Source organism: Gigantopelta aegis, chromosome 14 (genome assembly GCF_016097555.1).
Source record: "Gigantopelta aegis isolate Gae_Host chromosome 14, Gae_host_genome, whole genome shotgun sequence".
Lineage (NCBI taxonomy): Eukaryota > Metazoa > Mollusca > Gastropoda > Neomphalida > Peltospiridae > Gigantopelta > Gigantopelta aegis.
In genome coordinates, this window is record NC_054712.1 from 2,033,846 (window position 1) to 2,059,467 (window position 25,622).

General features: G+C 38.8%; 1 protein-coding gene across 1 annotated transcript; it reads right to left on the minus strand.

Moving 5' to 3' along the window:
- Window positions 1–503: 503 nt before the first annotated feature.
- On the minus strand, window positions 504–24,763 carry LOC121388380 (uncharacterized threonine-rich GPI-anchored glycoprotein PJ4664.02-like). The gene is made up of 5 exons (XM_041519683.1): window positions 24,592–24,763; window positions 22,133–22,384; window positions 19,990–20,211; window positions 3,086–3,448; window positions 504–1,112 (listed from the first exon to the last, which is right to left on the minus strand). The coding sequence occupies exons 1-5, from the start codon at window positions 24,761–24,763 to the stop codon at window positions 580–582; spliced, it is 1,542 nt and encodes a 513-aa protein (XP_041375617.1). The 3' UTR covers window positions 504–579.
- Between the last annotated feature and the right edge of the window lie 859 nt (window positions 24,764–25,622).

The window sequence follows — 25,622 nt, forward strand, 5'->3', positions numbered from 1 at the left end:
AGAACACGAAACATACAAAGAGAACACCTGGTTACTGTCCTAAGATATCGGCTTTATCCTGCGAAGGTTAAAATGGCGAATGGCGCGAGGCTCTGAAGGGTAAACCCTATGTCTTAAGACAGTAACTGGTTATTTTATTTATCCTGCAAACCTATATACAATTAAAACAATTAATGGATTTAACCATTTTACCACATACCTTTACCGTTTTCTAGGTAGTAGGCTCACACGTTGAGTGGCCTTTCACCTACAATATCTATACACCAAAAGAAAGTAGTTCTTAAATAGTAACAAATTATTCTTTTCATTTTAAAAACGAATTTGTTTTTGTTGCAATATTTAGACAAATAAAACTGGAAATAAAATAAGAAGTAACATAACAAAACACCATTCCTTTGCTGATCATAACTGGTTAAAAGTAGTTCCGTCCTAAAAGGCTAAATATAAGAACTGATTTAGTCATCATAAGTAAGAGTCTTGCCGCTATATATAGTGATTGCAGGATAAATATACTTTAAATACAGACCAACTGAATGTTGTGTGCACGCCATTCCAACTCGCCAACGGGTGAAACAAAAGTTAGTTGTGTTGTTTGCGGAGTTTTAAAGAGATCCAGCGGACCATGCGGGAGAGATCGGCGAAGGTTACGAAAGCTATCAGCCCAAAGAGCAGCAGTAAAGATGAAGTTCCTATTCCCACGGACGACGGCCTGTGGTCGGGCACGCTGTAGTACTGTCGCTTGTACCTCGTCAGATTGGTCCCGTTCGTCAGCAGTTTGCTCCACGAACCCGCCGCCTGCTGTCTCATCACAGTCACGTCGGCAGCCGTGTACTCACGTCGGCAGGAACACTCACGTACAGTCTCATTGGAAACAGACGAGTGGATAGCGCACACGTGTTGTTTTGTTGGGACTGTAGTTGTGCCGGCCATCGTAGTGAAGTGGTTTGCTGTTATTAACGTTGCCGTAGTTTGACTGGTGTAGCTCTGTGAGTCGGTTGATGGAGATGTTGTGACTGAAGTCGTGCTTGTTGTAGAAGTCACTGAACTAACTGTAGTGGCGACGGAGCTGCTCGTTATAAACGACGACGTCAACACTGAAGTGTTGGGAGCGCCTGAGAATATAAAAGGAAAGCTTACTAGGGTGGAATTATACGTTGCATCATTGATAGTATTTGACAGCGGTTAACAAATGTCTGGTTTGTAATTTCATCACATGATTCGTACAGACACAATACCGCTATGTGCTACATATTATTAAGGTTCCCTTTTGGAAATAACGTTAAAGTTTATTTTGTTTAACGACACCACTAGAGCACATTGATTAATTAATCATCGGCTATTGGATTCCAAACATTTGGTAATTTTGACATATAGTCTTAGAAAACGAGTTTAATGTTTCCATTAGTAGCAAGGGATCTTTTATATGGGCCATTCCAGGATAGCACATGCCACGACCTTTGATATAGGTTTCCCGACTGAGTTGTCACTGCGGCTGAGAACTTCAAGGGTGAGAAAAGCAGACCTGTCCTCCTTGGGTCTCTCTTTCATGTCGATGAGATACATATATTTGTGACACGTAATTGCCATGGTTTATAGTCATTTGCTCTTAAGCTGGTGATAACAATTAAAATGTTTAGTTTCCTTGAGTGTTGTAGTTTAGGTTGGCACTAATTGGTCTGATTGCTAGGCCCTAATTAACTGAAGACTAAGTTATTGCATAAACAGAATAACATAATAACAATTAATTGAATCATACATAACAGCTAAATATAGAGGTATCCCGCTACATTTTCTGAATGCAGCAAGGGATCTTTATTATACACTTTCAAACAGACAGGAAAGTGTATATCACGACCTTTCACCAGCTGTGGTGCACTGGTTGGAACGAGAAAAAAACCCAGTCAGTTGAATGAATGCATCTAGATTGTATTATTCTGTGAAGCAAGCACCTCAGGCGAACATTCAACCGACTGAGATACATCCCACTCCTTCACTGGAAGATTTTATGTTGCATGACATATCCAAATGATTTGACGTTACTTGTTATATTATCACTAACGACAACTACGCATGGGGTATGCTCAGAGACCTAGCCTGGGAGGTATAACATGCTGGCGTTCGGCCTAGGATGTCCCAAGCATGGGGTATCTTCGGAGACTTAGAGTGGGATATATAGCATGCTCGTGTTCGGCCTAGGATGTCCACAGCATGGGGTATGCTCAGAGACGTAGGGTAAGAGGTATCGCATGCTGGTGTTCGACCTAGGATGTTCACAGCATGGGGTATGTTCAAAGACTTAGGGTGGGAGGTATAGCATGCTAGTGTTCGGCCTAGGATGTCCCAAGCATGGGGTATGCTCAGAGACGTAGGGTAGGAGGTATAGCATGCTGGTGTTCGGCCTAGGATGTCCCAATCATGGGGTATGCTCAGAGACGTAGGGTGGGAGATATAGAATGCTGATGTTCGGCCTAGGATGCCCCAAGCATGGGGTATGCTCAGAGACGTAGGGTAGGAGGTATAGCATGCTGGTGTTCGGCCTAGGATGTCCCAAGCATGGGGTATGCTCAAAGACTTAGGGTAGGAGGTATAGCATGCTGGTGTTCGGCCTAGGATGTCCCAATCATGGGGTATGCTCAGAGACGTAGGGTGGGAGGTATAGCATGCTGATGTTCGGCCTAGGATGCCCCAAACATGGGGTATGCTCAGAGACGTAGGGTAGGAGGTATAGCATGCTGGTGTTCGGCCTAGGATGTCCCAATTTGGACAGTTAGGACATGTTGTGCTGCTACAGGTGATGGTTCGGGGGATTCGCCGAGGCTAAAACATTATTGCTATATAATTCAACATTAAGCTATTCATATAGGTATCCAGAGACACTGTAGACAAAAGGGCCCAAGCTACTGCACTGTAAAACAAAAAATAAAATAAAATAACAGTAACATGGATTCTTATCAATCTTTTTCACAGAATGTATTCTCACATAGCATTGCCATGAAATGCATACAAATTTGAATGTGTGTTGTTGTACTAGTTAGATTTATTAACGTGATTGAAGGTGTTGCTGGTGAAGATGTGGTCGACGTACCTGTTGCTTCTGTTGTTAATGCAGTTGTCGTGGATATCGTTGTTGATGACACATTGATGGCTGTCGGTGTTGTTGATTCTGATGATGTATTTGTTATTTGTTGTGTTGTGTTAGTTACAGATGTTGTGTTCGTTGTAGTAGGTACTGGTGAAGTGGTGTTGGTCAACGTTGTTGGATCCGATGATGTTGTAGATTTTGTATTAGTTAGGGATTTTGATATGGTCGTTGTAGTAGTTACTGGTGAAGTGGTAGGGGTCAAAGTTATTGGATCCGATGATGTTGAAGTTGTTGAGTTGGTTGCATATGCCGCCGTCGTTGCAGTTGCATTCACTGGGACAGCTGTGGTGGTCATATTTGTCCGATCTATTGTATTCGCAAATGGAAAGAGAAGAGAAGTCAGCTGATTAAAATCCAAAACTTTGTCAGATAAACATCTATGTATTACCAAAACAATATTATAACTGATACAGTGATAATATTTCAACCTACATGTTTTACCATACGATAATAATATATCATACTTGGGGCACAAATCCAGGGTGTGGGTGTGGTGGGCAGCCCGAATTACAAAATTCCAGATAATGTATTTGTCGATTGTTTTGATTTTTTTTATGGGAAGATGACGTTAATTTTATCTTGGTGACTTTTTTGACATTTCACACTATCTGTTGAAAAACAATGCACCAGCCCCTGGACTTGATACACTGATATGACAGCCTGTGTGTATGACCATACGCTACCAAGTTACCTGACATTTCACACTATCCGTTGAAAAACAATGCACCAGCCCCTGGACTTGATACACTGATATGACAGCCTGTGTGTATGACCATACGCTACCAAGTTACCTGACACTAATGTTACATTATACACACACTGATCGGTAGTATTAGAATTATCATATCTGATACTGACATCACAGCCTTCAGCTACCACTATATGGAAAATATAATGACAACTGTAATAACCTATAGGTACTGCTATATCTTAAATGTGTAACGTGTCGGATACTGACATCACAGCCTTAAGCTACCACTATATGGAAAAAAAATATATATATATATATATTTTATTATTCCCATTTTTATTGACATGATATCCACACACAGATGTATACAGTACATATGATAAAAAGATCCACATGAAAAAAAAAACGAAGTAGCTAAGGAGATATTTAGCTAAGATCGAATATATGTGACTGGCAATCAGACATACATGTATGAAAAAATTCAAAAGGAGACTAAGGACATAATAAGTATCAAAAAAAGAAGAGAAGAAATACAATCTAGGTTTTAAATATATTGTGACAAATTGACAAAAATTTGGTGAATTTATCATAGTTGCTCGCGGAAAAAGCTGCTGCTTTTGTAACATAATAGTACTCCGTCAACTCTTTTTGGATCCATTTCAAACTGGGTACATATGCATTAAAATGACTTTTAAATAGTACGTGTTTTGTAACGAGTACAATGGCATTAATGGGATCATTATTTTTAGTTTTAAAGCCAAAAATTACAATTTCTTTATTAAATTTAATATTGCTACCCGTTTTTACATTAATCCAGTTCTGAATATCATTCCAAATTGAGTTGACTAAAGTGCAGTCCCAAAATAAATGGGTAATTGTACCAAGTTCTAAATTACAAAAATTACACTTCGGACAAGAAATATAACCAATTTTATATAAGAAGGTATTAACAGGAAGTATATTATGAATTATTTTGAACTGAAACCAGCGCAATTCACTACTAACAGTACAGCATAAAGGAATTATATTTATTATTTTCCAATCAGAATCTGAAAAAATACAATTAAAAATGTTTTCCCATTTTAAATTGTATGCCGATTTTGAGAATGACGAATTTATTAAAGTATTATGGTAATGTTTACTTCCTCTAACTGTTATATTTAACTTTCTAATATTATATGGTAATATGGGAAACGGCAGTTTATTTTTCAGTTTAACTTTACACAATTTAAAATATTGTTTTACCGCATTAATTACACCTTGATAAGTTAAAAAATTAGTATTGATATTAAAAACTAGTTTAAATTAATTATAAGTTAAAAATTTACCTCTTTCGTTAACTAAATCATTAATACATTTTATCCCTCCCTCAAACCAATCTCTATAGAATATTGAATTTCCATTTATTTTTATGTCATTATTATTCCAGATATATTCTGACAGTATCTCTTCAAATACTTAGTTTGATTTGCATTTTTTAAGATATGTTCCCCATGCTATTAATATTTCTTTCCAAAAATAATTATAAAAATATTGACAGTGTTTTCCTATTTCTTCAGAGTCAAAATCCATTATATTAGCTAAACATTTATACTCATAAATAATCAATCCCTTCCATTTAGAGTCGGTGATAACTAATCTTCTAATCCAAGCAATTTTTTGTGCTTTAATAAATTCTTTGACTATTGTAACTTTAATACCACCATCTTTCATATTTTTTGACATTTGAATACGCTTAATTTTATCAGGTTTCCCATTCCATATGTAAGAAAAAAATTGTCTCTGTAGTAGTTGAATATCGTCATCTGGTGGATTAGAAAGGGTTGAAATTAGATGATTTAATTTTGGTAAAATAAGACTCTTTAATATTATATTTCTCCCTAATGGTGTTAAAGTTCTACTAGACCAAATTTTTAACAGATTCTTTATTGAGTTTAATTTATTCTTATAATTAATCTGTACCATATTTTCTAAGTCAATATCAAATTTTATACCTAAGTAGTATAAAGGCCTGTACAGTGCCATGACCTACTTTCCGTGACCTTGACCTTGGTGCACTTAGTAGGTGCCTGGCCTTGGCGTGAGTATAGTCTGGCCTTGGCATACTTGAGAGGTGTGTGTCATAGACCGACCTTGGCACACTTGCCAGGTGTCTGGCCTTGGTGTGAGTCATAGACTGACCTTGGCACTCTTGGGACAGTGGTGTGGTCTACTAGGGTGAACGCTCGCCCGCGTCCCTGACTGACTTAGGTTGGTACTGATGTCCTTGGACTGGCCCTGACCGACTTAGGTTGGTACTGATGTCCTTGGACTGGCCCTGACCGACTTAGGTTGGTACTGATGTCCTTGGACTGGCCCTGACCGATTTGTTTAGCATTGACCAACTTAGAAGGCAGTGACTGGTATACCTGGGCAGGTGTGCGACCTTGGTGTAAGTCATAGCCTTGACGTACTTGGTGTGTGACTCGTCGCCTAGCCTTGACAGGGATGGTGTAGGATCCCAAATTGCTACTAATGGGAAAGTGCAGCGGGTTTCCTCTCTAAAACTGTCAGAAGTATGTTTCACATCCAATAGCCGATGATTAATAAATCGAGATGCTCTAGTGGTGTCATTAACCTACCACTTCTAAGGACTGCCCGACGCGAGGTAGTGTATTTAATTTTAGCGCGCTGAATGATGAATGGTTATCACTGTTTACATCCGGCAAGTGATGGTATCTTGTGTTGTCAGTCTCTAAATAAAATACTCTACGGAACTTCTAGAAGTTACGTTCTCAAAGTCTGGCAGAAAGACGAAATGATTGAAATACGTGAAAAAAGGAATTCTCGTTCTACACTATCTGATAGGGCATTCACAAGATTATTATGAACTAACCTATTTCGTCGCTTCATCCCGCGAGCGCACACACACCCACACATATATATGGTTTAAATGACAGGCTTTGCCAATGTCTCGATAGCTCAGTCGTTAGCGTAGTTGACTTGAGCGTGAAAGGTACGTCGTTCGTATCTCATGTGGTAGAATTTTTCTTCTATTATTATTTTTTAAATTAGTTATTTATTTATTTATTTATTTGTTTTTATTTTATTTATTTATTTATTTGTTTATTTATTTATTATGTTCAAGCAGAACCCAATACAAGCATCCTCTAATAACCCTGTGTGGACGGGACGTAGCTCAGTGTTCCCTTGATGTGCGGTAGGTCTGGGATCGATCCCCGCCGGTGGGCCCATTGGGCTATATCCAGCCAGTGCTCCACAACTGGACAACGACCGTGGTATGTGCTATCCTGCCTGTGGGAAGCACAAATAAAAGATCCCTTGCTGCTAATCGGAAGAGTAGCCCATGTAGTGGCGACAGCGGGTTTTCTCTCAAAATCTGTGTGGTCCTTAACCATATGTCTGACGCCATATAACCGTAAATAAAATGTGTTGAGTGCGTCGTTAAATAAAACATTTCTTTCTTTCCTCAATCAATATCTGTGTGGTCCTTAACCATATGTCCGTATAACCGTAAATAAAATGTGTTGAGTAAATAAAACATTTCCTTCCTCGTAAAATAAAGATTAATTGAATACAAATATTTATTTTTAGTATTTTGTTTTAGTCATAGGGAAAGAAAGACATATTTGTCTCGAAGAAAGGAATGTTTGTTAAGAAGAAAGGCATATGCGTTAAGGAGAAGAAAGGAATATTTGTTAAGGAGAAGAAAGGGATGTTTGTTAAGGGAAGAAAGGAGTGTGTGTGTGTGTGTGTGTGTGTGTGTGTGTGTGTGTGTGTGTGTGTGTGTGTGTGTGTGTGTGTGTGTGTGTGTGAAACATCCCCAACCCACTGCTTTGAAGAAAGAACGCGTGACTGCAACTCAACCCTCCAACCTAACCTATGATCTTTTAACTGCATTTTAAACACAAGTATTTCCCTAGAGTACAAGCCTTTTTACAGGGCTTTTTAATTACCAAATGGGTAAATACAGTGGTCGATCTAGGATCGACCCCCGTCGGTGGCCCATTAAGCTATAGCCAACCAGTGTATTATGTCTGGTATATCAAAGGTCGTGGTATGTTCTGTCTTGTACACACAGCTCTTGCTACTATAAAGTAGCGGTAGAAAAATCTAGTCATAGAGTAAAAAACACAAAAAACAAACGCAATGGTTTGGTTTTTCATTTTTTATTTCTAAATTACAATCACTGGTCTCTCTAGAGACAACTACACATGAAATGGACACACATTGGGTTACATCGAGAGGCCTTAATGGCGACATGCGAATAATATGAGTGTTCATTTCTCTTCATCATCGTCGTCCTCCTCATCGTCGGTATCGTCGTCGTCTTGTTCATCCAAATATTCGCCGATCCATGAACGATACTGATTTAATTTAGAACGAATCTGTGGGCTCACATCTTTGTCTGGATTCACAAACTGTAAAATTTTCCTGGTGTTGGGACCTTTGTCAAAATAATGCGTATATTGCAGAAAGCGAGAGTACGTGTCTTTAAATAACTTCCATTATAATGTCTTCATGTTTCTTTCAATGGCATCTTGGGACATGTTTTTTTCTTCGTAGCGTTTCCTCTTGCTTTGGAGATAGTCACGATTGATGTCGAATTCACGTTCCACCATGAGACGAATGCCTTCGTTTTCCAGGTCGGGCGACGGCTCTCCATTTCCCTCTTCGCACGTTTTGACGTGTCGCTGCAAGTCGCTTCCGTCTTTAAAGACCAGACCACACGTATCGCAAGACTGCATCCTCTTGACTTTTTTCAGATAGTGTTCTACCTCATCATCTTCTTCTTCGTGGTCACTTTCGTAGGCGGGTATGCCTGGTAGTTTTCTCTTGAATGCGCCCCTTTGCATAATTTGCAGGTAGAGCTCTTTCTTCGACAGTGGTTGCACGTCTTCTGAGACATTCGCCGTTACGCTCGTGCTTTTATACCATTCGGACGGCCCCGTCTCTAAACCATTAGGCCGAAGACGCCAATGTTCGGGTGTGGTCGGTTTCAAGTCCACCAAGAGATGTCCGTAGGGCCTGTGGGTAGCTTTCTCAAACTGATGCATGAAATGACTAGTTTTCCGGATACATCTGCCGTGCCAAAGTCAGAACTTGCTGCTTGTCGATGGGGTTGTTGAACAGCGCTAGATAATGGCAGTTTCTTCTGTGTGTCGGGTCCTTGCTGTTATACAGGTTCTGGTTGACAGCGATGACGGATAAGTTTCTGTGATGACTTCCTTCTGTGAACAGGTCGGTGATCCTTGGGTCTTTATTAGCCATACACATCAGGTCGTCCAACACGGTGAGATTTCTGACTCTGGGATCCAAATAACGATCCTTTTCCAAATTCTCAGGTATACCTTGAAATTTTTTCACTCGAGCAACCTTTTTGATCATATCATAGAGGGGTTGCCATCGTTTTTAGAGCCAGATGATGCGCTGGGGAGGCGGCTGGATTTTACCATCTCTCAACAATTTGTATACCAAAAATGTCTTTCCACACAACGTGGGTCCCGACACGATCATGGTGAAGGGATGTAGCAATCTTAGGGGATGCTGCTTCTGCTGTGGTGGTGGTGGTGGTGGTGGCTGCTGCTGTGGTGGTGGTGGTGGTGGTGATGGTGGCTGCTGCTGTGGTGGTGGTGGTGGTTGCTGCTGCTGTGGTGGTGGTGGTGGCTGCTGCTGTGGTGGTGGTGGTGGTGGCTGCTGCTGTAGTGGTGGTGGTGGTGGTGGTGGTGGTGGTGGTGGTAGACCTTTAGCATGTTTTTGTTGAAAATGTCTTAACATGGCGTCTCTCCTCGAGAATGTGAAAGCACATTCTGAACATGTGCTCTGCATGACGACTCTAAATGAAATGACGATATCTGAGCCACATAGTTCCTTTTATAGCTTATTTAGAAATGCTTCTGCAGTTTCGGGGCTTTCCAACCTGTACCACTTTGTTGTTGTTGTTGTTGTTTCCGTTTCAGATCGGCTTTGGCTTGCTCTACCACTTGTTGTGTTGGGGAGACCATGACGACTTTGGGTGTCGGGGACTTGTTCTGTTCCTCTTTTTCTTTTTTCCACGTGGGATCGTACAGTTCTAGACATCGATCCACACTGTACATGATCTGACTTTCCCCACCACGTTGAATTTCGAAGTGAGGTTGAAGTTTACCTTGTGCCTGCAGTTTATAGAAACGGGTCCACTTATCCACGTCGGGTACATATAACTTGTACTGGTCTGACATGTTACTCCTCTGAAAGTTCTACCTAAAATGACGAGTTTTCCAAAACTATTTTACATATATACCTTATGACGCATAAAGATATGGTACAGGAATGTTTGAATGTGTGTGATACGTATGGCCAGTGTCCCTCCTCCCAAGCACAAATCTCATCGTGCGAGCTCCCAAAAAACATCGTTACCACAATATTACCCTTTACCAGTGTTACTACCATAGGGACACGTCCAGAGACACACTCATGGACCCAGGACATAAATAAGAAAGCAAAACCTGTTATTCACGGTTTTATTCACAACATACAACATGAAAACATAGCACACAAGTGTCTAAAACATTTAATGTCTGAACAGGTTGTTCACATAAGGACATCTTGGACAGAGTCTGTAATGTTCCATCACTGGGTCGTCTGTCTTCTTCCATCGGTAGACGCGAAGTCCTCAACAGTAACAGGTGATGGCATCGTGGTCTCCCGTGTAGTAGAAACCGGCCTTGGCAAGTTCTTTTGGTTTTTGACGTAATTGTATGGGCCACCGAGCATACGTCGGCATCCGGGCATAGAAATGTCTCATTTCGGGACGATGACAGAACACGTAACGTCTCGAATAGCAATCTTCCTCACAGGCATCATCTGTTTCACAGGCAGCATCCATCTGATCTGTGGGTTCATCCACGAGTTCGCCATCTTCAGTTCCAACCCCAATGTCACGTGTAGCATCCGTTTGATCCGTATAATGAATACTCTTCTTGTTCTCATCTTGTTTGGTAGTCACACTTTTACATTTGATTGTATGTCTTTCTGAACATTTGCAGACCAAGACGTCGTCCTCGTCGCTACTGCTGCTGTTACTAACATTGCTCGAATATCCCGATGTCATTTTCTTCGTACCAGAATATCTTCAAAACCCCAAAGCAAAAATAGATCTCGTTCACAGAACTTTCGGCAAGCGAATGACGCTACTAACAAAACACCCCTTTTTATATCTAAATACGAGCCTACATAGGTCAAGACCAGTCGTAAGTAGGCCAAGGACAATAGTGTGGGGGACAGTCCATGGGCACAACGGTTCTAGTCTAAGTAGGTCAGGGCATGACTCATACCAAGGCCAGACACCTGCCATGTGTGCCAAGGTGGTTCTTTCTTCAAAGCAATGGGCTGGGGATGTTTCACACACACACACACACACACACACACACACACACACACACACACACACACATTCCTTTCTTCCCTTAACAAACATCCCTTTCTTCTCCTTAACAAATATTCCTTTCTTCTCCTTAACGCATATACCTTTCTTCTGAACAAACATTCCTTTCTTCGAGACAAATATGTCTTTCTTTCCCTATGACTAAAACAAAATACTAAAAATAAATATTTGTATTCAATTAATCTTTATTTTACGAGGAAGGAAATGTTTTATTTACTCAACACATTTTATTTACGGTTATACGGACATATGGTTAAGGACCACACAGATATTGATTGAGGAAAGAAAGAAATGTTTTATTTAACGACGCACTCAACACATTTTATTTACGGTTATATGGCGTCAGACATGGTTAAGGACCACACAGATTTTGAGAGAAAACCCGCTGTCACCACTACATGGGCTACTCTTCCGATTAGTAGCAAGGGATCTTTTATTTGCACTTCCCACAGGCAGGATAGCACATACCACGGTCGTTGTCCAGTTGTGGAGCACTGGCTGGATATAGCCCAATGGGCCCACCGGCGTGGATCGATCCCAGACCTACCGCACATCAAGGGAACACTGAGCTACGTCCCGTCCACACAGGGCTATTAGAGGATGCTTGTATTGGGTTCTGCTTGAACATAATAAATAAATAAACAAATAAATAAATAAATAAAATAAAAACAAATAAATAAATAAACTAATTTAAAAAATAATAATAAAAAAATAAAATTCGACCACATGAGATACGAACGACGTACCCTTTCACGCTCAAGTCGACTACGCTAACGACTGAGCTACCGAGATATTGGCAAAGCCTGTCATTTAAACAATATATATGTGTGGGTGTGTGTGCGCTCGCGGGATGAAGCGACGAAATAGGTCAGTTCATAATAATCTTGTGAATGCGCTATCAGATAGTGTAGAACGAGAATTCCTTTTTTCACCTATTTCAATCATTTCGTCATTCTGCCAGACTTTGAGAACGTAACTTCTAGAAGTTCCGTAGAGTATTTTATTTAGAGACTGACAACACAAGATACCATCACTTGCCGGATGTAAACAGTGATAACCATTCATCATTCAGCGCACTAAAATTAAATACACTACCTCACGTCGGGCAGTCCTTAGAAGTGATAGATTAATGACACCACTAGAGCATCTCGATTTATTAATCATCGGCTATTGGATGTGAAACATACTTCTGACAGTTTTAGAGAGGAAACCCGCTGCACTTTCCCATTAGTAGCAATTTGGGATCCTACACCATCCCTGTCAAGGCTAGGCGACGAGTCACACACCAAGTACGTCAAGGCTATGACTTACACCAAGGTCGCACACCTGCCCAGGTATACCAGTCACTGCCTTCTAAGTCGGTCAATACCAAACAAATCGGTCAGGGCCAGTCCAAGGACATCAGTACCAACCTAAGTCGGTCAGGGCCAGTCCAAGGACATCAGTACCAACCTAAGTCAGTCAGGGACGCGGGCGAGCGTTCACCCTAGTAGACCACACCACTGTCCCAAGAGTGCCAAGGTCAGTCTATGACTCACACCAAGGCCAGACACTAAGGTCAAGGTCACGGAAAGTAGGCCATGGCACTGTACAGGCCTAATAAATCAAATGTGTGTCCAATCAAATTTCCATTCTTTACATAATTTGTATCTACTCCTCTTCTTAGAACCTATCCATATTAACTTAGTTTTCTCCACATTAACTTTAAGGCCCGAAAATCTCGCATAAATCTCAAATACATTTAGAACTCCATAGAGGCTTTTTTCTGTTCCATCTAAAATTACTGTTGTTTTGTCTGCAAATTGAGTTAATAAAAATTGTATATTTCCAATTGTTAAACCTTTTATATTATTTTTAGTTTTTAGCATCCTATTAAGGATCTCACCACAAATGAGAAATATATATGGAGATATCAGATCCCCTTGACGGCAACCTCTTCCTAATTTAAAAAAAGATGAAGCAAAACCATTAACAAGAACAGTAGATTGAGAATTTTTATGAAAAATTGAAATCCATTTTTGTATTGAAGGACCAAAACCAAAATATTTCAGAATATTAGAAATAAATCCCCAGTCTACAGAATCAAATGCATTTTCAAAGTCAATTAACAATAATAAGCCAGGAATTTGTTGATTTTCTGTATACTCCATGATATCATATATTAGTCTTGTTACCTCACCTATATATCGTCCTGATATGAAACCTTTTTGTTCTTCGCTAATTATAATAGGCAACACTAATTTTATTCTTTGTGCTATAGCAGCTGATGCAATTTTATATGAAACATTTAACAATGAAATTGGCCTCCAATTTTTTTTAAATTGTTTAGGCTTATTTCCCTTGGGAATGCATGTAATAATACCTTGTTTTTGAGCTATAGAAAGATTATGTGTCTGATATGCATAATTCAATGATCCTAATAAATATTTATTCAAGTCTCTCCAATTTTTTTTAAAGAATTCTGCGGTAAACCCATCAGGTCCTGGACTCTTTTAATTTTTCATATTTTTTAAAGCTATTAGTATTTCATCATATGTCAATTTACCTTCAAGTTTTTCAGCATCTTCTTGATTAAGTTTAGAAAAAAACATTTTCATCAAATAATTCATTAAAATCTATTTCTAGTATCTTTTTTAGAATATAATTTTTCATAAAATATTTTTGTTATGTAATATATCTGATGTTTTATTAATAATTTTGCCATCCTGAATTTCTAATTCAGTAAAGGATTTATTAAAAAAATTCTCGATTCTAACTATTTTGTTGGTTTCTCGCCTTTTTCCATCCACCTAGCTTTAGATCGTATAAAATGTCCTTTTGCTTTTTTAATACTTATATCTTCTATTTTACTGTTTATCTCTTTAATTTCTTTTATAATATTATTTTTTACTTCAATATCATTTGAAATATCTAAATCTTTTGTTAAGTCATCTAGTTTAATATTTAAGTCTATTTCATCTTTCATCTGAACTTTCTTTTTAGTTGATGAATATAAAATTGTTTTTCCACGTATCATAAGTAGTAGTGTTTCCCATAGTAATTGGTCGTTTATGGTAAAGTCAAAATTATTATTTTCTATATCTTTATATTGTTCAAGAGTTTCTTTTATAGTTTCTTTGACTAAACTTACATATTTATGATCATGAAGTAAGGAATTATTAAATTTCCAAAAACCTTTTCCTCTTTCAATTTCTTTTAATGTCAATGTTAATGTAATTGGTGAATGATCAGACTTGAAACTTGGTAGAATATTACTTGAAGTAACTGAAGATAAAAGATTATGCGAAATAAGAAACAAATCTAACCGAGACTGTTTTATTGGGGTTTGCTGCCTCCAAGAGAACCTTTTCATTCCCTCGAAGGATCTACAAGGTCTAATGTTTCTTTAAAATCTGTAACTTGTTTTCGAGCTTTTGGGTTATTCAATGTTTTGTAATTAAATAAATCAAGGGCGGGATCTTGAACAAGATTCCAGTCCCCACAAACAATTGTATATTTACTTTCAGATGATTCTATAATAGTCTCTATATTAGCCCAAAATCCTGGTGTATCTGTGTTAGGGCCATAAATACAAATAAGTAATAGTGATTGATTATCTATTTCTATCGTTAATGCTAACAAATTTCCCACATTATCATTAAATTTATTTGTAACCTTAAATGGAAAATATAATGACAACGATAATAACCTATAGGTACTAACATATCTTAAGCGTATAACATATCTGATGATATGAAAAACAACACCACTCTAAGTTAAACTTTAACTTACACTCAACGACAGACTATTATGTCAACATTATTAATTGGATTCATACTCAGTCAGTGCACTTTTATCCATTGCTATAGGTACAATTTGTTGAATTATTCTCTTTTGACCTCAATAATTATATCGCAAAACATTGACAAGGGAGATAATTCAATCATGAACTTGTTCACAAAAATATATATATGATTTCTATGTTTTCACTGTAAGTAAAATCAGTGAAAATTACACTTTTCACCGAATATTACTTTTATGGTTTCTGTAGATCTATACATTTCCGACCTATATATATATATATATATATATATATATATATATATATATATATATATATATATATTTATTTATTTATTTATTACCTTTCAAATAAATTCCATGCGTTTTGATTGGTCAATTTCTAATGCATACCAGCAGTACACTGTGTCATTTGCGGGAAAATACAGGATTTTTGTACAAAATGTCACGTGATTTGCTCCACTGGTTGTACAAATATACAAACTGCAGATGAGACCGACGAAATTTTCTCCAACACGTCTCACTGATTAAATGTGTTAAAAGTCTTGAATTCATTATGAATGGGAATACCACAACTCGATAAATTTTATTTTTACTGTTTATTCCAAAAAATGTGCAAGATTGTAGTTTTTCGCATATTAAAGGGACACACCCTAGTTACGGCTATTTGTTAACCATTACGGCGTTGTTTTTCGCTATTAAACCCCATTTTTCACAAATAAAATTGCACTTTACTTACATTTTATTATTTAGAATACACATTTCCATTCACCTGAAGTGCTTTTTGGTAATCCTGATGTTTGTAAAACCACGAAATGCATTTTTTTGTATTTTTTCACAAGACGTGCTGTCGAGAAAAAACCGTTAAGCAAGCGAGGTCCAATCTATTTTTAGAGGGAATCTTCCTGTGTAAACGTCACAGATGTTGGTATACCACGTGACCGTTATCATTTTGGTTCGGTTTGTTTTCTCGTGCACGGTTCGCGCAATCAACATCCGATTTGTTGTTGTTCATTTGTGAGATTTTTCTTCACAGTTCGTGAACATTTTCAGTAACAATAAAGTTCAGACAAGTAAGTGTCTCAATACAAAACGTCACAAACCCTTAAAACCAATAATTTTGCTAAGTCTTACGATATTTGGAGAGGGAATACAACCAGGACAGAACAGTTGGAACATGTCCAGGAGAGGTGAAAAGAACGCACCCCAAGTCTGTGCGCACTCTGTGAAATTTGTCGTGACGTAGGCATTGTTGTGCTTCGAACGACATCTACCGGTGACATCAGAATACTAACTTTCAAAATTATTTGAAGCAATTGGGACATGGGGATTCCCATGGTATTTATCGATATAAAACCTGCTTTTCCACTCCATTTGATAAAAACGTGATCTAAGTGTGTTACAGGTTTGTAGATTAACCAAATTATAATTTATTTTCGCTGGATGGAACTAGGGTGTGCGGCTTTAAAAGCTAATGCTATAATATATCATTTCTAGTGCACAGGGCACATTAAGGCAATACTTTTCTTAACGTGCACGGCGAGTTGCTCCCCTCTATTTGGCAAATTTAAAATGACGCTGAAATTTTGTATGTTGTTGTTGGAAGATTTATTTTGTTAATAAACTGTGTTAATAATATTTTGTTAGTAAAGCTCTTCAATCTGGATTTAGCGAGTATGGTAGGTTATACATTTTTGGTTTGTGTGTTCATATGTTGCACTATTTCGGTTGAGAAACGGTTGAAACAACATGGCGGCACAAGTTTTGAATACCAGCTATATAAAAGTAATGTAACGAGACCCGGATGGAGGAAGAACCACACTTTCTACGTCCCTCCACACTATATCATTTCGTAATCAGTTACTGTGTTAGAACTTATGCTAATTATCACGAGCATATTTTAAGTAATAACTAGACATGCTTTTTTTATAGGTTCTACAAGTTAGTACAGCATGACTCATATTTTTGTTTGGCTGCGTGTTCCCGATACGATTACAGCATAACACTCAAGATAATAAGGCGCTGACAGTTGCCTCCCTTTGCGATATACAGGGTTCGAAATTATTTCAGGGTGAAACCACCTAGAATCTTTGTTGACACTCTTAATACGCAAACAGCTAACAAAAAAGCAGAAAATATCTTGCATAGCTATTTGTTTAAAAACAAAATCCAATATATTTTTAGGAATTTGATGATGTGTTATGTTATTCAACTCAAACTCAAAATGTGTGTGTACTGTATTTAACAGTTTGATTGTTAGTGTAATTTTAGTTTAATTCTAAAACAAATATCTAAACGGTAATAAATTCGTTACACAGTTTTTTGACAGGGCGTACGGGATTGTACGCCCCTCTAAAATCTGTATTTGCTGTACCTCAGGAAATACACATTTTGGAGGGGCATACAATCCCGTGCACCCTGTCAAAAAAAACGGTGCAACTAATAATACGTTGTATTTGACAATTTGCGAACGTTAATAATGGTTTTATTATCGCAAAATAGTGTCACCGGTTACCGGTCACACGAGTCCGGCTGGAAGGGAAACCCCAATAACTACGAACCGGTTTTAAATAGAGATTATTCAGTGATCGATTATAATCGATAATTGATCAATTGTGTTCTACCGATGGAATAATTGACAATAAATATCTATAACGAATGTGCGGGAAACTACCCTCCTCGGTGGTTAAGCCATCGGACATAAACCTGGTAGGTACTGGCTCCCACCCAGAGCGAGTTTTAACGACTCATTGGGTAGGTGTAAGACCACTACACCCTCTTCTCTCTCACTAACCACTAACCTAATAACTCTCCTGGAAAGACAGCCCAGATAGCTGAGGTGTGTGCCCAGGACAGCGTGTTTGAACCTTAATTGGATAAATTTCGAAATAAGATGAAATAAATAAATGCAGGAAACTATTAACTGTAATTATTCATCCATTTGAGATGAAGGGATAGTGGTAAATATGTTGGGTTGTTTGTTTTGATCGTACGAGAAGAAAAAGGTTATTAAACAGTTACTAAAGAAAGAAAGAAAGAAATATTTTATTTAACGACGCACTCAACACATTTTATTTACGGTTATATGGCATTAGACATATGGTTAAGGACCACACAGCTTTTGAGAGGAAACCCACTGTCGCATGGGCTACTCTTTCCGATTAGCAGCAAGGGATCTTTTATTTGCGCTTCCTACAGGCAGGATAGCACAAACCATGGCCTTTGTTGAACTAGTTATGGATCACTGGTCGGTGTAAGTGGTTTGCACTCACTCAGGGTTTGGAGTCGGTATCTGGATAAAAAAATCCCATGCCTCGACTGTGATCCGAACCCATTACCTACCAGCCTGTAGACCGATGGCCTAACCACGATGCCACCGAGGGCGATAGTTACTATAGATACAATTAGCTATTTGTAGGGACTAACACGCCAATAGGTTCATATTATTCTGAAAGTTTGTTTTGGAAACCCGCTACATAAAGGGATCGTTTGTATCCACTATCCCACAGACAGAATAACACATACAACGGCCTTTGATATACCAGTTTTAGTGCACTGGCTGGAACGAGAAATAGCTGAATGGATCGCGCATCAAGCGAGCGCTTTACCGCTAGGCTACGTCCCGCCCCTAGATCAGTCTGATGCTGATATAGTTCTAACCGATTGTGTTATCGAAAGTTGCGTTCGGCTAAGGATGCGCGGTCAGTCTGGGATCGATCCCCGCCGGTGGGCGCACTGGGCTATTTCTCACTCCAGTTAGTGCACCACGACTGACACATCAAAGGCCGTGGTATGTGCAATCATGTCTGTGGGACGGTGCATATAAAAGATCCCTTGCTACTCATGGAAAAATGCAGCAAGTTTCCTCTCTAAGACTATATGTAAAATTAACAGATGTTTCACATCCAATAGCCGATGGTTAATAAATTAGTGTACTCTAGCGATGTCATTAAACAAAACAAACAAATGTTCGACTAACGACAAAAACACGACTACGATAAGTACGGAAAGAATATTCTATATATTTTAGTTAAAATATATTCCAATCAGTTAACGAAAAAAATCAACAACATGGATTTAAAACGAATCCATTCTAGTGAACATAAGTGTAACACCATCAGTAAACACGAAATGGTGGTAGTTTCTAACTGCGTTCAGAAACATGCATTTGGACAAAATAACATTTCCGCACATGCACGGTTCGTCATTTTTAATTTTTAAAGCCACTACATGATAAAATATTTGTTTCTTAACTGCACAGTTGACGAACACTTTGTTTAATAAGCAGACAACAACAAATCTGATGTTGATTGCGCAAAACGTCCACGAGAAACCAAACTGAGCGGAGTTAGAAGCATAATGCAGTTAGGGACGTTAACGATACAGGTTAAAATTAGATCGGAATAGTATTTGTATTTACCGCGCTAAAAGTTCATGACGAGGTAATACAAGTATCTGACACAGTAAACATATAACTTGGAGTCTTCAGTGGCGGATCCAGGGTGTGAGGGTCACAGGGATCCTGAGATCATGATAAAGTGTTGTTTTTACAATATAATTCATCATTTACAATATACAACACTAAACTTTACGAGGGCGGGATTTAGCTCAGTCTGTGAGTCTCTCGTCTAAGGTACATACGTCGCTGGATCGAATCATCTTCGGGTATTTTCTCGCTTCAACCAGTGCACCTTAACTGGTGAAATGCTATGGTATGTGTTTTCCTGTCTGTGGGAAAGTTCATATATAAAAAATCCCTTGCTGCTAATGGGAAAAGTGTAGCGGGTTTCCTCTGATGACTGCGAGTGAGAATTACCAAATGTTTGACATCCAATAGCTGAAGATTATTTAATCAATATGCTCTAGTGGTGTCGTTAAACAAAACAAACTTTAACTTTTGCCCTTTACAAAATGCGGGATACGCCCCTGCACAGTAATCATGTAACTTACCGCAGTTGATGATAATATACTTCCAGCGAAAAGCACTGCCCTCCATCCTAAAGCAGGCAAATATATCGGTCTTGTTCGACATACAGACTTTACTGAGATAGGAACCGCTGAACGTGTCGAAGCTCAATGCGTCCTTAACAAGGAAACAACGCTCCTGATTTTTGAACTGATCCAAGATGCTCTGATCATCAACTCTGCCCGCGAACACATCGAAATGATCAGCTGAAAGCAGAAATAGACAGTGAATCCACGGTACTAGTCTTAATGATGGTCTAATGGTTAACGCTGCTAGCTCATAGGTCACATCCCTGACATACAGTGAGGTTGGATGCCTCATTGGAATAGCCCAGGAAATAGACAGTGAATCCACGGTACTAGTCTTAATGATGGTCTAATGGTTAACGCTGCTAGCTCATAGGTCACATCCCTGACATACAGTGAGGTTGGATGCCTCATTGGAATAGCCCAGGAAATAGACAGTGAATCCACGGTACTAGTCTTAATGATGGTCTAATGGTTAACGCTGCTAGCTCATAGGTCACATTCCTGACATACAGTGAGGTTGGATGCCTCATTGGAATAGCCCAGGAAATAGACAGTGAATCCACGGTACTAGTCTTAATGATGGTCTAATGGTTAACGCTGCTAGCTCATAGGTCACATCCCTGACATACAGTGAGGTTGGATGCCTCATTGGAATAGCCCAGGAAATAGACAGTGAATCCACGGTACTAGTCTTAATGATGGTCTAATGGTTAACGCTGCTAGCTCATAGGTCACATCCCTGACATACAGTGAGGTTGGATGCCTCATTGGAATAGCCCAGGAAATAGACAGTGAATCCACGGTACTAGTCTTAATGATGGTCTAATGGTTAACGCTGCTAGCTCATAGGTCACATCCCTGACATACAGTGAGGTTGGATGCCTCATTGGAATAGCCCAGGAAATAGACAGTGAATCCACGGTACTAGTCTTAATGATGGTCTAATGGTTAACGCTGCTAGCTCATAGGTCACATCCCTGACATACAGTGAGGTTGGATGCCTCATTGGAATAGCCCAGGAAATAGACAGTGAATCCACGGTACTAGTCTTAATGATGGTCTAATGGTTAACGCTGCTAGCTCATAGGTCACATCCCTGACATACAGTGAGGTTGGATGCCTCATTGGAATAGCCTAGGAATCCATATGTCTTAATATGGTCGGCCAGCTCTAGGTATCCCTGACATACTGAGGTTGGATGGAATAGCCTCTCTCTCTATAACCTCTCTCTCTCTCTCTCTCTCTCTCTCTCTCTCTCTCTCTCTCTCTCTCTCTCTCTCTCTCTCTCTCTCTCTCTCTCTCTCTCTCTCTGTCCACCCCCACGATAAGAATTACTATTAATTCGACAAAGGATGTTCCCGAACTCTCGTGGTGAAGACCGGGTGTGTGGGTGCGTTTTTGTGAGGAGACTCAAAATGTCCTGACATCAGGGTTAAACAACGGGGAAGGGAAACCCGCTAAACAGCACAGGCTACTTTCATCAGTTCGCAGCAAGCTTTCAATTAAATGTGAGGATAACACACACACACACGCTCACACACGCACACACCCACGCACACGCAAACACACACATGCACGCACACGCACACGCACACACACACACACACACACACGCGCGCGCACACATACATATACATTATTTGACTTGTATAACAAAGGCCAGGGTATTGCTGCTAGCCAAATGAGAGCCATATGTCTGGCGCCAGTGTAATTAAACTGTGAGTGCATTATTAAATCAAACATTCCTTTCATTTTGTATTATAGGGGCGAGATCTAGCTCAGTTTGAACAGTGCTCAGTTAATGTACTTACAAGATGGCACGTTGCACGCCTCGTATCTCAGTGAAGTGTTGATTGTGAACCACCAGGGTCTGGTCTGGGATGATAGAGGGTTTCGACAGTGAGCCTGGTTAATTATATAAAACATAATGAAACTTGTTTCATATATCTACGACAACTTGGCACGTTGCACGCCTCGTATCTCAGTGAAGTGTTGGTTGTGAACCACCAGGGTCTGGTCTGGGATGATAGAGGGTTTCGACAGTGAGCCTGGTTAATTATTTAGTTAAAACACAATGAAACTTTTTTCATATACTTACGACAAGTTGGCACGTTGCATGCTTCGTATCTCAGTGAAGTGTTGGTTGTGAAGCACCATGGTCTGGTCTGGGATAATATAGGATTACGACAGTAAGCCTGGTTGATTTTCTTGTTAGGAAACTGTTTACGTAACTTGAACGTGTGATTATGAGGTACATCCTCGCTCCATTTTTGACATTTTTGTCCTGAGATAGTTTCACTATCGTGACCGGCATACCATTGTCCATAGGTTCCATACATACATATGTGCTCTGTAAGTATCACATAGAATGTACAATTTAACAACAACCCAAGAATTGTGAATGAAATGAAGATATTTTGAAAACACGAAAAAAGTTTTGTTCATATCGTCACGGTGCTAAAAGTTCAACTTTATAACAACACAGTTCATATATTTATTTATCCTATAACTTACCCATGATATCCATGTCATAAACCCATGTGATAATTTACTTTATTACCTACGAGGTACAGCATAACGAGGATCATATTTATCGTACGATTTCCCTCTATGTCATAACTAAATCGTATGTCCTCCTGACATTGTCGTTTAACGATTGGCTGTTGTACATTTCTTTCTGATTGGCTGACACGACATTTCACAGATACTACTTTCTTCATTAATACATTTTTATTTCGAGTGTAAGCTGATCACATGCCGTAATGACAAATACGTGTTTTTAATTAATTTAATTAAACATTAATTGATTATTTATGATAACTTGTATTATATTACGATGTAGTTGTGACACATCAAATACTTAATTATGAATATAATGTTCACAACTGTTAGAAATCTATACTACGGTCGACGAGTCACTTTTTGCACCCTTGTTTTGGCTTCGTACATAATAAATGTAGCATATCTTACCGTAATTTCACTTGAAAGCCATATTTAGTAAAAGGTACAATGTTTTAATCACAAGATTTTCTTCAAATACATTCAGGTGCGTTAATAATGTTCAAACAACAACAAAAAAATTCAATAGCAATTTTGCACTGGATTTTTTCCAGCATTCTTAAAACGGAAACGGCATGTACCCAATTTATAGTTATTGTAAGGAGATGCAAAGTGACGTCATTGGAATACTGACGTCATTCAAATTCAAAACTAATTATTTCAATCCCTGTGTATTTGTTTGTTTTTTAGTATACACATGCTTTACAATTTACAGCTGTTGATACATGTGTACTCTTTACTTATGGGCGTATAAATATCACGTAACTTTAGAACAGGTTGTGATTTGGTTTTCAAGACATCAATGAACAAACATTACTCCGCCGTTAAGGAAACGTTAGTTTGTAAACAATGACTGGAATGTTCATTTGGCAAGACAGTTCTTCGGTAATAAACAGAATATTACATTCGTGTCCATGACAGACGATTTTTACGACACTCGTGCCTGAATTATCGCATATGATAATTTAGGCACTCGTGTCGTAAACATCATCTGTCATGGACACTCATATACTATCCTCTATTTATTAACCCGGTTAATAATGGTATGCAAATTTACAAGGTCTCTAGGTAATGTGTTGCTGTGGACTCGTGGGCCAACAAGACCCGTGTACCTGAGCGTAACGTTTTCAAAGATTTGTTTAAAATGCGTGACGTCAAACTAATCTGTGCTAATCGTGATGACGTCATATTATCGATGGGTGACTTTAGTACTGTACTAAAAAATTAATTAGAATATTATTTTAGAAGTGTTATAGGATAAATAGAATTCGCTACTCATGTTTTTTAATATGTAAAATATCAACCTCGTCTAGTTAATAGGTATTTGTCTCGGCAGAGCCTCGACAAATACAGATTAGCATAGACTCGGTTGATATTTTCCATAATAAAACATACTCGTGACGAATCGTCTATTTGTACATGTACATTAATTGGTAATACGACGTCTGCCGTGGTCTCTACTTAGTTAACAACATGCCAATCAGACCAATTAGTGTCATAAGAACAGACACTGAACAGAACTTTATTACACCCAAATAACTCGCTAAATGTATACTGCATGTGTGATCGTTTGTAAATAAATGGGGTACCCGGTATGTTCGGATGTGCCCGAAACATAAAAAAGAGACCAAAAAAAAAAGCTGTAATGGAAGCCCATATTTTACACTGACTAAAAAGTAGTTTCTGGGTCCCAATGGTAATGCACTCACCTGATGCACGGTCGCTGTGGAATTGATCAGCGACGGAGGGGCCTATTGGATCGTTTCTCGCTCCAGCCAGTGCACCACGACTGGTATATCAAAGGTCGTGGTATGTGCTATCCTGTCTGTGGGATAGTGCCAAAAAAAAGATACCTTGCTACTAATGAAAAAATGTAGCGGGTTTCCTCTCTAAGACTATAATATGTCAAAATCACTAAATGTTTGACATCCAATAGCCGATGATTAATAAATCAGTGTTCCCCAGTGTTGCTGTCAAACAAAACCAGAATATACTTACCGCATTCCAAGACGGGACAGTACTCCCAGGTTTTATCCTGCGCTGTGTAGCACCATGGTGTCTTTTTACCATCAAGGTACACCAAGCGACATTTGTTTCCGGCTTCTTCAACACTGTAGTCGGGGAAATTCTTGATGGTGAAAGAGGCATTACCGATCTGATCCCATCTCATACAACTCTTTCCAGTGATCGTAAAATTGACATCACCTTTATATGCATACCCTTTGCCGGAAAAGCATTCCGAGGCTGGAATATAAATTTGTTCTCATCTATTACTGTGGGCTCTTTCCAGTCAGCTCACCAGGTTTTGTGAATCCACTGCTATCTTAATGTTAGTCTCAGACCACCAACTGTCACGACGGCGTTGGCCAACTGGCCCATCTAACGGCTTCTACGACTGTCCGGCTGCTACACTGAACGCTCTGGCAACTCGATTCTAGTTGTATTCAACACCTACGACCGATTGCATGTTAATCTGAACACACCAGTCATAAGTCAGGAGTGACGAAAATTACAACGCAACCGTCAAGTTGGCCAACACCGTTGTGACACTTGGTAGTCTAACACTAGCATGAGATTTGTTACGATCAGACAGACGGAAATCTAGTCTTACTGAACGAGATTGTTCGAGAATGCATTGTTTATAAATTTATAAGAACGTTATTTATTCTGCAGTCACTGTACACAGTGGCAAAATAAGATGACTAGACACATTTTCGGTCAAAAATATCTTGTTTTTTGGGGACGGAACTACTTTTATACTAGTTAAGACCAGCAGAGAGATGTTGTATTGTTATATGCTACTTAAAGGGACATACCCTAGTTTTTAAACACTAAGGCATATTTTTTACTATTATAGCCGTTTTCGATAACTGAAATCATACGTTACTTAGAGTTTATGGTTTAGATTATCAATTTCCGTACATTCGAAGTGTGTTTCGTCATCACGGTGTTTTTAATATCACAAAATTCATTTCTCGTATTTTTAAAAACGCATGTGCGTCTGAGAAGTAACAGTTATGAAGTCGCGA

Excerpts from the sequence above, each read along its gene's own strand:
- LOC121388380 (XM_041519683.1), bottom strand. The coding sequence starts at position 24,763 with ATGAGATGGGATCAGATCGGTAATGCCTCTTTCACCATCAAGAATTTC. Across the intron at positions 22,385-24,591 it reads CTGTCCCGTCTTGGAATGCG|AGCACATATGTATGTATGGA; the intron begins GTAAGTATATTC and ends TGATACTTACAG. Across the intron at positions 20,212-22,132 it reads ATGCAACGTGCCAACTTGTC|CTGATCATTTCGATGTGTTC; the intron begins GTAAGTATATGA and ends TTCTGCTTTCAG.